At 42.7% G+C, this 15,195-nt stretch overlaps 1 protein-coding gene across 1 annotated transcript; it reads right to left on the bottom strand.

Moving 5' to 3' along the window:
- Positions 1 to 13,583: 13,583 nt before the first annotated feature.
- Positions 13,584 to 14,132, bottom strand: LOC138666273 (enoyl-CoA hydratase domain-containing protein 3, mitochondrial-like). Its single transcript, XM_069754499.1, has one exon. It carries the CDS (start codon positions 14,118 to 14,120, stop codon positions 13,584 to 13,586), a length of 537 nt encoding a protein of 178 aa, XP_069610600.1. The 5' UTR covers positions 14,121 to 14,132.
- Positions 14,133 to 15,195: the final 1,063 nt, after the last annotated feature.

The raw sequence follows: 15,195 nt of genomic DNA, 5'->3' as shown, positions 1-15,195 counted from the left end.
TAATATTGTAGCAATTTCTCGGATGGGTTTTTTCTGTTTTTGCAGCTTAAGGATGGCTTGTTTCAACTGCATGGAGAGCTCCTCTGACTGCATGCTTACTTCACAGCAAAACCTTCCAAATGCAAGCACCACATCTCAAATCAACTCCAGGCCTTTTATCTGCTTAATTGAGAATGACATAACGAAGGGATTGCCCACACCTTTCCATGAAATAGCCATGGAGTCAATTGTCCAATTACTTTTGGTCCCTTTAAAAACAGGGTGGCACGTGTTAAGGAGCTGAAACTCCTAAACCCTTCATCCAATTTTAATTTGGATACCCTCAAATGAAAGCTGAAAGTCTGAATTTCAACTGCACCTGAATTGTTTTGTTTGAAATTCATTGTGGTAATGTCTAGAACCAAAATTAGAAAAATGTTTTCTCTGTCCAAATATATATGGACCTAACTGTATGTACCGTATATACTCGAGTATAAGTCGAGATTTTCAGCCAATTTTTTGGGGCTGAAAGTCCCCCTCTCGGTTAATACTTGAGTCATACCCAGGGGTCGGCAGGGGTGGGGGAGCGGGGGCTGTCTAATTATACTCACCTGCTCCTGGCGCGGTCCCTGCACGCCTTTTCCCCAGCGCAGACAGCTTCTTCCTGTACTGAGCGGTCACATGGTACCGCTCATTACAGTAATGAATATGCGGCTCCATCTCCCATAGAGGTGGAGCCGCATATTCATTACTGTAATGAGCTGCGCGATATTCACCTGCTCCTCGCTCTGGCACCGCTCCGTCTTCACCATCTTCTGCAGTGATGCTCAGGTCAGACGGCATGATGACGTGGTTAGTGCGCGCCCTCTCCCTGAACATCACTACAGAAGATGCTGAAGATGGAGCGGCGCCGGAACTAGGTCAGGTGAATATTAAAAGTGCCGGGGGCCTGAGCGACGGAATACATGATTTTTTCTTTTAATCACAGCAACAGCAAATGGGGCAAGTTTCTGTATGGAGCATCTATGGGGCCATAACGTTTGTGCAGCACTATATGGGGCCATAACGTTTGTGCAGCACTAAATGGGGCCATAACGTTTGTGCAGCACTATATGGGGTCATAACGTTTGTGCAGCACTATATGGGGCCATAACATTTGTGCAGCACTATATGGGGCCATAACGTTTGTGCAGCACTGTATGGGGCCATAACGTTTGTGCAGCACTATATGGGGCCATAACGTTTGTGCAGCACTATATGGGGCCATAACGTTTGTGCAGCACTATATGGGGCCATAACGTTTGTGCAGCACTGTATGGGGCCATAACGTTTGTGCAGCACTATATGGGGCCATAACGTTTGTGCAGCACTGTATGGGGCCATAACATTTGTGCAGCACTATATGGAGCCATAACGTTTGTGCAGCACTGTATGGGGCCATAACGTTTGTGCAGCACTGTATGGGGCCATAACTTTTGTGCAGCACTATATGGGGCAAATGTCTGTATGGGGCCATAACGTTTGTGCAGCACTATATGGGGCAAGTGTGTCTGTATGGGGCCATAACGTTTGTGCAACACCATATGGGGCAAGTGTCTATATGGGGCAAGTGTCTGTATGGGGCCATGATCAACGTTTGTGCAGCATTATATTGGGCAAATGTGTCTATGGAGCATCTTCTGGGGCCATTATTAACCTTTATGCAGGATTATAAGGGGCATATTTTAATATGGAGCATCTTATGGGGCCCATCATAAACTTTATGGAGCATTATATGGGGCTCCTGATTCAATATGGATATTCAAAAACACTTAACCTACTGATGTCTCAATTCATTTTACTTTTATTGGTATCTATTTTTACTTTTGACATTTACTGTTAGCTGTGGCATTTCCCACCCTAGGCTTATACTCGAGTCATTAAGTTTTCCCAGTTTTTTTGTAAATTAGGGGGGTCGGCTTATACTCGGGTCGGCTTATACTCAAGTATATATGGTATATATACAGTGCCTACAAGTAGTATTCAACCCCCTGCAGATTTAGCAGGTTTACACATTTGGAATTAACTTGGCATTGTGACATTTGGACTGTAGATCAGCCTGAAAGTGTGAAATGCACTGCAGCAAAAAAGAATGTTATTTCTTTGTTTATTTTTTTTTTAAATTGTGAAAAGTCTTTTCAGAGGGTCATTTATTATTCAACCCCTCAACCCACCAGAATTCTGTTTGGTTCCCCTAAAGTATTAAGAAGTAGTTCAGGCACAAAGAACAATGAGCTTCACATGTTTGGATTAATTATCTCTTTTTCCAGCCTTTTCTGACTATTTAAGACCAAACCCAAACTTGTGAACAGCACTCATACATGGTCAACATGGGAAAGACAAAGGAGCATTCCAAGGCCATCAGAGACAAGATCGTGGAGGGTCACAAGGCTGGCAAGGGGTACAAAACCCTTTCCAAGGAGTTGGGCCTACCTGTCTCCACTGTTGGGAGCATCATCCGGAAGTGGAAGGCTTATGGAACTACTGTTAGCCTTCCACGGCCTGGACAGCCTTTGAAAGTTTCCTCCCGTGCCGAGGCCAGGCTTGTCCGAAGAGTCAAGGCTAACCCAAGGACAACAAGGAAGGAGCTCCGGGAAGATCTCATGGCAGTGGGGACATTGGTTTCAGTCAATACCATAAGTAACGTACTCCACTGCAATGGTCTCCGTTCCAGACGAGCCCGTAAGGTACCTTTACTTTCAAAGCGTCATGTCAAGGCTCGTCTACAGTTTGCTCATGATCACTTGGATGACTCTGAGACTGACTGGTTCAAGGTTCTCTGGTCTGATGAGACCAAGATCGAGATCTTTGGTGCCAACCACACACGTGACGTTTGGAGACTGGATGGCACTGCATACGACCCCAAGAATACCATCCCTACAGTCAAACATGGTGGTGGCAGCATCATGCTGTGGGGCTGTTTCTCAGCCAAGGGGCCTGGCCATCTGGTCCGCATCCATGGGAAGATGGATAGCACGGCCTACCTGGAGATTTTGGCCAAGAACCTCCGCTCCTCTATCAAGGATCTTAAGATGGGTCGTCATTTCACCTTCCAACAAGACAACGACCCAAAGCACACAGCCAAGAAAACCAAGGCCTGGTTCAAGAGGCAAAAAATCAAGGTGTTGCAGTGGCCTAGTCAGTCTCCTGACCTTAACCCAATTGAAAACTTGTGGAAGGAGCTCAAGATTAAAGTCCACATGAGACACCCAAAGAACCTAGAAAACTTGGAGAAGATCTGCATGGAGGAGTGGGCCAAGATAACTCCAGAGACCTGTGCCGGCCTGATCAGGTCTTATAAAAGACGATTATTAGCTATAATTGCAAACAAAGGTTATTCCACAAAATATTAAACCTAGGGGTTGAATAATAATTGACCCACACTTTTATGTTTAAAATTTATAAAAATTTAACTGAGCAACAAAACTTTTTGGTTTGTAAGATTTATGCATCTGTTAATAAATCCTGCTCTTGTTTGAAGTTTGAAGGCTCTAACTTATTTGCATCTTATTAAACCTGCTAAATCTGCAGGGGGTTGAATACTACTTGTAGGCATTGTACATGTTATCAGCTAATGTCCAAGACACCTTGTAATAGATGTTATCAGAGAAATAAGGTTTTTCTTTTTCAGTTATGAGCCATTGTGTGTCCTCTTTCTTTGTCCTGAACTCATCATTCACTCAGAAACAAACGTTCAAACCTGTCTTGGTCAAAGCAGGACATACTGGCAGCTCCCTGAATTATCGGGTTACAGAGTCAATTAAAGGATTATTCCCCTCCAGAAAATAAGCCCTGCCCCTTGGACCCTCAGCAGTTCTGCGAATGAGCTTTGCAGCCCTGTCTTGAAGGGAGCAAAGGTTGAGCATGTGCAGCTTTGCTCTATTCAAGACTGTACCACGGATCCCAGATTCTCACAATTCCAGAGTCTTGTTCTCAAGATTGCTGCAGGTCCCATGGATAGGAAATAACTATAGGAAGGGGGCAGAAAAGGGTAATGAGAAGTATCTGGCACCATGAAAGAACAGGCAATTCCTGCTGTAGCTTCTAGAAAATTAGCTGACTTCTGTGCAGGATTCACAGCCACACAGCTCAGTGATGCTGTATAACATCTACCATGCTATTGTACATTGTCCTCCATGTTACTGATGCTTTCGCCTTTGAGCTACAAGAAAAAAAGGCTAGCAATCCCTCACTCTGTGTCCTGTGTACAGGAGTCTTAATGGCAGCTGGTCTCCACCAACCAGCTCATAGACAACTGAAAATTGGAGATAGAGTCTACAGTATGGTAAACTGGTGAAAAATGCAAGATGCAAGTCATTTGATTATTAGAGTTCTTACCGTGATCTTTGAGTTTTTCTTTGACTCTCCCACCATCCTCCTCGCCATATTCTTATGTGTTTTCTTCTTGACAAATTTTTATACTGATCCATGCTTATGAAGTTTTTGTTCATTATTGCCAGCATTGTGATTTATGGAAATTTCTGACTATCAATGGCTGTTTTGTTGCATTAATATTTTCTAATCAGTGAAAGTGCACAATAGACTGTCTCATTAGAGTTGACGACTCTTTGTTTTAATCTTGTTGGTAGATGACGAAGGACTTTAGAGGAGTGTGAACTCATATTTATGCACCATAGAAATAGTAAATGTTTAGAACTAATTATTGTTTAAAATATTTGTAGACATTTTAATCGGTTTGACCCATATGATGTTTTTCTTTGCAAAGTTGGGTAATATGGGAAACGAGGGGGGGAAGATTAATTTATAACATAATTTACTGGAGCTAGACGTTCTTCACAGTCACAGCTGTTCTAGATAGTTTTATACCCAACACATCTAACCCAGGACTGGCATCACTCTGAACATGATATCACATGTCCCTAGGGATCCAGTTTCCACAATACTCCATTTGTTGTACAGTACAGACCAAAACTTTGGACACACCTTCTAATTTAAAGATTTTTCTGTATTTTCATGACTATGAAAATTGTACATTCACTATGAATTAACACATGTGGAATTATATGCTTAACAAAAAAGTGTGAAACAACTGAAATTATGTCTTATATTCTAGGTTCTTTATTAAACCGGACAGGGCACACCTGTGAAGTGAAAACCATTCCCGGTGACTACCTCTTGAAGCTCATCAAGAGAATGCCAAGAGTGTGCAAAGCAGTCATCAAAGCAAAAGGTGGCTACTTTGAAGAACCTAGAATATAAGACATAATTTCAGTTGTTTCACATTTTTTTGTTAAGTATATAATTCCACATGTGTTAATTCATAGTTTTGATGCCTTCAGTGTGAATGTCCAATTTTCATAGTCATAAAAATACAGAAAAATCTTTAAATGAGAAGGTGTGTCCAAACTTTTGGTCTGTACTGTAAAAAAAAATTGATTTTAATATACTTCAATCAAAATTTTGCAGAGCTGCAAGTAAAATGATACTAACAATAATTACTGAACAATTTAGTGTTATTTTTATCTCGGACGCCTACACTTTATGACAAATATATTCCCATTACCTGATGCAAATGCAAAAAAAAAACTATTAACTAGATGTGTGAAACATTCTTTAGTTAACATGTAATCTCCTATATAAAGAAATGCGTGTCACTGAGCTTTTGATATGGTGCAATGATTTTTTTCCTATTTGCAGACTATGAAAAAATAAAACAATCATTTCACAGGTTCTTGGGGGGGGAGAGGGGGGTAGTGGGGGTAGCCCCTCTGATATGGTATAATGCAGCCCCCTCACCTCCATCATTGTTCTCCCTCTCCATCCCATCATTGTCCTCATCACTACCTCCATTATTGCCTGCTCATCCACCACCCTTATCATTGCCCTTTCCACCACCTCCATCATTGCCTCTCCCACTACTCCCATCATTGCTTATTCCATCATCTCCATCATTGACCCCTCCCCACCACCATTGTCCTTTCCACCACTACCATCATTGTCATTTCCACCACAACCATCATTGCCTTCTCCCCCACCACCCCATCATTGCCCTTTCCACCACTACCATCATTGTCATTTCCATCACAACCATCATTGCTTTCTCCCCCACCACCCCATCATTGCCCATCCACCACCTCCATCATTGCCTCCTCCCCCAACTCCCCCATTGTCCTTTCCACCAACAACATTGCCTTCTCCCCCACCACCCCATCATCTGCTCTCTCCGTCACCCACATCATTGCCCTCTCCAATTCACACACAGCACCACAACACTCACGCACACACACAGACACACAGCACCATTCATCTCTCCGCATGTTTCCCGCAGCCGCAGCACATCTCGTCAGCATCTTCGTCGCTGGCTGCTTTCTCGGTTGTAGCTAGAATGTATGGGCTCCTTCCAGGTCCTGACTACAGCCCATACATCCTAGCTGTCTCCCGGAAATGACATCATACCTGAAAGCAGCCCATACATTCTAGCGTATACCCTGCAAGCAGTGTTAGCCTCAGCATGCGTCTAACACTGCCTGCTATTAAACTAAAATGAATATTTACTCCTCTCCACGCCCATGGAGCCGTGGGGAAGCATGAATATTAATTTCTCTTTAGCAGCGGGGACAGGCTCCTGTCTCCAGCTGCCGCTATTAGTGACATGCCACTGGCTGGGGGACCCTGGAACAGTGGGAGCCCTAGGCAGCTGCTGGCCCTGTATGCCAAGAGGTGTAAGTGCCTGGGCCCACCGAATAATCCTCCGGTTCTCCGGTGGGCCAGTCCGACCCTGTTTGCAGCCCACTGCGGGAGGCTTTTTGTTATCCAATATCATCACCTCATATGTACTTTTCTATGATTTTTATAATAGTTCTGGGATGACATTTTCTTTAGACCCTGAAGTGTAAATGTGGTCCATATACTAAGACATCACCTTGGGGCGTGAAGCCACAGAAGTGCTCCTCCAAACGAAGACGCCAGGCCCTGCCCCCCACCCCCTTTACTTTTTAATTAGATGTACCTTTAAGTGATATAAAGAAATATATTGAATATATAGTTGGGATGAAGATAATGATCATCTCTGTTTTTCTTTTCTGCAGACACAAACATGAGATCAGAAGACCAAATACATCCAGATTAAAGGTAGCCTATGAGTGATGCCTACTGTGAGATTAATAATTCATAAGTGCTTGCTGTCAAACAACTGGGTTACTGACAAATGAGATTTGCTAATAGTTTTCTTGCTGAGTGTGCTCAGAATTGTGGCACATAAGTAGCTGTAAGACTTTACTATTTATGATTCTAGTCCCTGTATCTTTTCATTTCACCATTCTTTTTATTACACTCTTTTAGAAGAGGTATTTCGGGTTCAGCAAAGTATATCATGTAGTTTGTAAAATGCAAAGTTATATAATTTTCCAACTCACTTTCTGTAACAGCTATTTGTGTTTTTCAAGATATGTGCTAATTGTTCAGTAAAAACTTTCATTATTTACTCGCATAATCTGCCCCGGTCCTGTGATGGTCACACAAGTGCGCTGCTCATGTTAGTCTATGGAAACTAGCAAAGTGCCTGTATGTCCAACATATAACTAGCGTTTAGTGGATTTTTCAAAATTAGGTTCCCATTATGATCGGCGGCAAATATTGTTTTCGCCGAACACAGCAGAACGTCATTGGAGTCATCGGGAGTAGAAATGAACAAATATGTTCGAAACCTATCGTCAAACATAAATTCGGCACGAATATGGCACATTCAGATTCGACGACCGATTCCGAACATATTCGCTCAACTCTGCATATAACCAGGACTGGTGTCATTCTCTGGAAGTAAACAACGAAGGTTTCTACTTTCATCTTAAGAATCCTGAGAAACTGATGCACAAAGTACTTTTCACTACAGTAATATACTATCTAAATAAATGTCCAATAATACTGAATGAGATCCCACACTAACATGCCAGATAATCAAAAATTATTATTCTGGATAGACAGAGCGAACAGGCAGATACTTATTCTTTAAGCAATACCAAAACAAACATATAGCCAATGTAATTAAAGGGAATCTGTCACCAGGTTTTTGCTACCTCATCTCATAGCAGTATAATGTAGGAAAAGTGATCCTGACTCCAGCGATGTATCACTTAGTTTACTGGGTGCAGCAGTTGTGATACTATCAGAGTTTTTAGATGTAGCATGAAGCAGAGCTGAGAAAGCTAGCCCCGCCCACACCTCTGATTAGCAGCTTTCTGTATACATTGTTTATTGATTGCAAGCTGTTAATCAGTGCTGGGGGCAATGTTGGACCAGGACTCCCATGAGCACCAGTCCAGGTAGTGATAAATTCCTGCTGTTAAAACATTCATGGCATCAAAACAACAGCACACAGCTTAATAAATGACACATAGCTGAAATCTGTATCTCATCCCCTATCTCATGATGTCCTCAGATTACACAGAAAAAGCTGCTGACAGATTCCCTTTAAGAATGATCAGCAGTGTAAAAAAGAACAAGACATCCTGGGAGTAATGATATGCCCCCCCCCAAAAAAAAAGCCCTGATCTCAGCATCAAGTTTGTCTGGGATTACATGAAGAGCCAGAAGGATTTGCACAAACGACATCCATCTGTGGTTAGTTCTCCAAGATGTTTGGGACAACCTACCTGCTGAGTTCCTTCATAAACTATGTGCAAGTTTACCTAGAAGAATTGATGCTGCTTTGAAGATATCGGGAGATAACACCAAATATTTATTTGATAAAGTTATTTTTTGTTCATTGCCTTTGTATTTTGTTAATTGATAAAAATTAACTATTAACACTTGTATTTTTTTTAAAGCGTACTTACTACTTTGCAGCATTTTTCTACACATCTGCTTAAAACGTTTGCACAGTGCTGTATATTTATGCTGTTTTATGCTTACACTTATCTTTTATGCTCACACTTTCTTGTGAGTCAAGTATACTTAATGTGCTACATTCCCCAGCGTTTTATTATAAAGCTGTCATTACTGATGAAGTCAGATTCGGTTTCTATCTGTAATTATACCTTTTTCTAGTCTTTTTTAAAGTACATTTTAGTAACATGAAGTGCAAATGTTATTATAACTAATGTAAAATTAGTTATTATTAAGTGCAAGATATGGGAATACAGCACCACAGTATACTGTATCTCTATGTTACATGCTTTAGCATATGGGATGTTTCCGCAGCACATTTACAGTGGCTTGCGAAAATATTCACACACACACACACACACACACACACACACACACACACACACACACACACACCCCGTGGCATTTTGGGTGTTTTGCTACCTCACAACCTGGAATTTCACGGCTGTTTTTTTTTTTTTTGTACGTTTGCAACAGTTCATGTAAAAAACATGCCTACAACTGTGAACATTTGGTTTTCTGCTTTTTTTGTGAAGCAAACAACAAACACGACAAAATAACTGAAAACCTCAGGGTGCATAATTATTCAGACCTTAAAATCAGCACTTTCTAGAGTCTCTTTTTGCGGAAACTACAGCTGCAAGTCGCTTTGGATAAGTCTCTATGAGCTTTCCACATCTTGCCACTGGGATTTTTGCCCATTCTTCAAGTCTAAACTGCTCCAGCTCCTTGAGTTAGATGGTTTCCTCTGGTGCACAGCGATCTTAAAATCTTACCACATATTCTTAATTGGATTAAGGTCTGGACTGTGACTAGGCCCCTCCAAAACATTTACACGGTTCCCCTTAAACCACTAGTATATTGTGTTAGCAGTATGCTTTGGGTCATTGTCTTGTTGGAAGGTGAACCTCCGTCCCAGTCTCAAATCACTGACCGACTAAAACAGGTTTTGCTCAAGAATATCCCTGTATTTTGCACCATCTATTTTCCCCTTGACTCAGATAATTTTCCCTAACCCTGCTGTCAAAAAACATCCCCACAGCATGATGCTGCCACCACCATGTTCCACTGTGGGGATGATGTTTTTGGGGTGATGAGCTGTGTTGGTTTGGCGACAGACAAAGCGTTTAAATGGTGGTCAAAAAGTTCAATTTTTGTCTCATCTGACTACAGCACATTCCTACATACTTTTGTAAATAATTTTTTTTTTTCTGCTGACTCTTCCATAAAGGCCACCTCTATGGAGTGTACAGCTTATTGTGTTGGTATGGACAGATACTCCAGTCTTTGCTTGGGAACTCTGTAGCTTCTTCAGGGTTACCTTTGGTCTCTGTGCCTCCTCTCTGATTATTGCCCGGACTGACAGTTTTGGTGGGCGGCCTTCTCTTGGCAGGTTTGTTGTGGTACCATGTTCTTTTCATTTGATGATAATGGATTTGATGGTGATCTGAGGAGCATCAGAGATTGGGATTTTTTTTTTTTAATAACCCAACCCTGACTTCTACTTCTCAACAACTTTGTCCCTGACTTGTTTGGAGATCTCCTTCGTGGTATTTGGTTAGTGGTGCCTCGTGCTTAATGGTGTTGCATTTTACCCAAAAACATAGACCAATAAATTCATGTGGGGTACCACCAGAAAGGTATCATATAACCAAAAAAAGCAGGGGGGAGTACCAACCAGATATAAAATAGAGAATATTTTATTGATAACACTTTAAAATACATACAATAAGGAAAGAAAAAATGGGGACAAGGCAGAGTAGCCCCAAAGCAATCCGTACATAGGTCAAACAATCAAATGTAAGTACAGAAAAACAGATTATAAATAAATGCTCATGCATCAGCAGGCTCAGGATGAGTAGTAAATATAAACACAATGAGGTAATGCGTATCTGTATGCATATGTATGCAAGTGTTTATATAGCTCCTAAAATGGGGTATACAGGTAGCTAGTCCCGTAATAAATAAGGTTTGTAAAGGGTTTAACAGGTGTGCTGAAAACACAGCTACATAAGAGGACTAATAAAGTGACAGTGCCAATGGCTAAACAAACCATACAATCTCAGGTGTAAGTAAAGTGCCTAGTGCAAAAATATAAAAGGGACCACAGAAAAATACGGGCCAGCAAAATAACAATTCAGGACAGCTAAACTGATGGAGACATTGGTATGGAAACTATAGATAATACCCTCAACTTGGAGGCTAATAGGTAAGTGGTATAATGCGGCTGCATGACAAGTAAATTGCTAAGTGCACAGAGGATACCAGTGTGTATCCAAATACAGAGTCTAAACCGCACTGTTATAGGAAAAAGGCGAGAGGAGCTGCAGATATAAGAAACATCATACGAGTACCTGCTGAGGGGAGGATTGCTAGTGAGGAGGAAAACCCCGACGCGCGTTTCGCAACGTAGCTTCTTCCTGGGGGTCATTTTTTCTTTCCTTATTGTATGTATTTTAAAGTGTTATCAATAAAATATTCTCTATTTTATATCTGGTTGGTACTCCCCCCCTTTTTTTTTGGTTATTTAATGGTGTTGCAGTCTCGGTGGCCTTTCAGAAAAGGTAAAGTGTATATGATGACAGACCGTGTCACACTTAGATTGCACACAGGGGGGCTTCCTGTCATTAAGCATGTGACTATGTAACTATGTAACTTATGAAGGTAATTGCTTGTACCAGAAATTTTTAGGGGTTTCATCGCAAAAGGGTTGAATACATATGCACATACCAATTATTAGTTATTTGTTCTATAAATGTAATTTTTTTTCTAATCTAACGTCACTTCACTAACAGACTATTTAGTGCTCTTGCATCAAATACAATTCGGATGACAAAAATACTTAAACACATTGTAATGTAACAAAATAGGTAAAAAGCCAAGGGGTGTGAATACTTTTTCAAGCCACTGTATATATTGTAAATGCTAATCCATAATTCCCCAGGGTCCGGTGCAACGCTTAACTCTGCAACCCCTATACCTACAGCTCTGGATGGGGATACGCATAATACATCTTTTTTATTTAGTCTTCATTGTAAAAGAATAAGTGGGCTTTGCAATACATTGATTGTTATAACATAGCCATTTTTCATTCCTAATTGCACTCACTTATGTATGTGTCGCTGTGTGCAAACATCGCAGAGATTATATGGGTTGTAGTCGAGATTTTGCACTCTGTGCAATACAACCCTCGGTTCCTATAATTAAAATTATGATAACGAAAAGCTGTCAGCTACTCCATGCAGTCGTCTGAGAGCAATAAGGGGTAGTAACAGGCATGCCGAGTTCACCAATGTGACTGTTATATATGATTATGGTGTAGTTAGGTCAAAAATTAAAACAGCACAAAAAAATTGGCAGCAATATTTACCTGCCCAGGTCACAGAAACTAATACACTATCAGTTCAACAAAATTATGAGAAATTTTCGTCCCTTACTGCATATCTGGGAATAAGCAGCAGAGGCTCTTTCCTTACTGTGCAGCCACAAGACTACAAGGATTACTCTCAGGCCTCTTTCACACGTCAGTGTCTCCGGTACGTGTACTGACAGTTTTCTCACGTACCGGAGACACTGACACACGTAGACCCATTCAAATGAATGGGTCTATGCACATGTCTCCGTGTTTTCACGGACCGTGTGTCCGTGTTGAAAACACGGAGACATGTCCGTTTTTCTCCGGCAGCACGGTCCGCAAAGCGTCCCGCACACGTGCACACGGAGAACAGTGTGCACTCTCCTCCATGTGCACGTACCGCCCGCAGGAGAGACAGCGCTACAGTAAGCGCTGCCACCCCCCGCGTGTGGTGCTGAAGCCGGAATTCATCCCTTCTTCCCAGCAGCGTTCGCTGGATAGAAGGAATGAAAAATCTTTTTTTTTCTTTTCCCTTAGAAATAAAGTTTGCGTGTCCCCTCCCGCCTCCCATCACCTGTGCCCCCCCCCCCCCCGCTTGCCAGGAAATACTCACCGACACCCAGCTCCAGCGATGTCTCCTCTCAGCGGCTGCAGCCTGTGCTGTGTGAGCGGTCACGTGGTCCTGCTCATTACAGTGAGGAATATGCGCATATTCCTCACTGTAATGAGCGGGACCACGTGACCGCTCACACAGGGCCTGCTGCCGGCACTGAGAGGAGACATCGCTGGAGCTGGGTGTCGGTGAGTATTTCCTGGCAAGCAGGGAGGGGCGCACAGGGGATGGAGGCAGGAGGGGACGCACAAACTTTATTTCTAAGGGAAAAGAAAAAAAAAGATTTTTCATTCCTTCTTTCCAGCGAACGCTGCTGGGAAGAAGGGATGAATACCGGCTTCAGCACCGCACGCAGGGGACAGTGCTTAACTGTAGCGCTGTCTCCTGCACGGTCCGTGTGGTCCTCAGTCGGCACATGGGCGGCACACGGCTGCCGCAAGTGTGCCACACTGATGTGCTATGTGAGCACACAGACACGGATAATTCCGGGACCGATTTCTCCGATACCGGAATTATCTGGACGTGTGAAAGAGGCCTCATGCTGGGTGAGGGAGAAGTAAGGTGCACAACAGTGAAAGGGAAGGGGAAGCCCAAACACTTGGGAAGGGGGGAGTGGAGACCCCTACGCAGATCTAGCAACACCCTTTCTGCCCTAAACATCCCTAAATAGGTTCCGCACCTATCGTCGAGCAGGAACCTAATCCCTGCCTGAAGATACTGAATGTACTTAAACCTTCAGCAAAGGTGTGCTAATTAGCAGCAGGAGGTGAAGGTAACTTTGGGTCCTAGAGGGAGAAGAATATCACTACATAACAAAGATTTCTCAGATGCAACAGCAATATCACAGCTGGCAACAAGCTGGCATCCAGCTGCAGTGGCAAGTCCATTTACCTGGGCTTTAACAGGAACGGGTATGGTTTGGATTGCTGTCATAAGCTTAACACAGGCATTAAATACATCGGCATGATACGCTTTGCCATGAGTGACTGTAAATTCTTTTAGATTGTGGCCAGATGAAAATACAGGTCCATTTGCTGCAATCACAATGACCCTCAAATCTTTGTTATCAACTTCATGTAAGATGTCTTGCTCGAGTGATTGAAGTATAGCAAGTGACAGGGCATTTCTCTTCTGAGGATTATTCAGTGTTATTTTCCTGATGCCAGCGTCCTGCACGCACTGGGTGAGCCTGGCAGGCTCCTGCTGCACTGTGCCCAGCTGCCTGCTCCTGAGGGCAGTCACAGCCCGAGCTGGGGCCCGGACAGCTGCAGGACACAACAAGGAATACATGTCTGCCTGCTCCGAGCTCCCAGCTTTAGATGTAGAAGCAGAGCCTGAGCACAGTGCTGCCCCCTAGCACGGAGGATCTGTACTGCTTCTCTCTGCCACCACATAACAAAGATGCAAAAATCAAGAAGGTGCTTGTAGAGCTAATCACAATGACCTTCTATGGCTGGATCCAGGACGACTGTCTTCACACCTGGCACACTCGTGACAATTACACTGTGAGTTTGACCAAACTACAAGAAAATAAAAATCAAAGCCACAAAAAGCAAAATTAAAGTTCCCCTCAAAATCAACAATTAACACTCTCAAGATGCAGTCAACCCCCTTCATAAAGATGGAGGCAAAACAGGTGTAAAATACGGAAGAGACAAATACTCACAATCTACAAATTCTTGGAGGGAGTGATTGCTCAGTATGTCCATGGGCGTGGGGAGCAGTGAATATTCATTTCTCTTTAGCAGTGTAGCAGCGGGCACAGGTTTTAGCCACAGCAGTTGGCTCCAGCCTCCTGTCACTCGCTGCTAGGGGCTGCATTATACCCTATGAGGGGGCTGCATTATATTCTATAGGTGAACTGCATTATACCCTATGAGGGGACTGCATTATATTCTATGGGGGGCTGCATTACATTCTATTGGGGGCTGCATTATACTACTTGAGGGGCCTACATTATATTCTATGGTGGGGCTGCATCACACCCTTTGTGGGGGCTACATTAAGTTCTATGGAGGGGGACTGCATTACACCCTATGAGGGGGGCTACATTATGTTATATGAGGGGGCTGTATTATATTGTATGGTGGGGCTGCATTATACCCTATGGTGGGGCTACAATATATTCTATGGGGGGCTGCATTATACCCTATGAGGTGGCTGCATTATATTCTATGGGGGGATGCATTAAACTATTTGAGGGGCTACATTATATTCTATGGTGGGGCTTCATTACACCCTGTTAAATATTAATTATTAATTTTTGAATTATTCTTATTCTGAATTCTGTACTGAGCACATTGCCCTTCGCTGACATTACAAAAGCTATTCCTGTATATATAGCTCAGAGTATAAGTTAACACCA

The sequence above is a fragment of the Ranitomeya imitator genome, chromosome 2, assembly GCF_032444005.1.
Source record: "Ranitomeya imitator isolate aRanImi1 chromosome 2, aRanImi1.pri, whole genome shotgun sequence".
Taxonomy (NCBI): Eukaryota; Metazoa; Chordata; class Amphibia; order Anura; family Dendrobatidae; genus Ranitomeya; species Ranitomeya imitator.
The sequence above is the reverse complement of the archived record's forward strand: the minus strand, read 5'-3'. Positions and strand labels throughout refer to the sequence as shown.

Coding starts and splice junctions, on each gene's coding strand:
- LOC138666273 (XM_069754499.1), bottom strand. CDS start 14,120: ATGTATTCCTTGTTGTGTCCTGCAGCTGTCCGGGCCCCAGCTCGGGCT.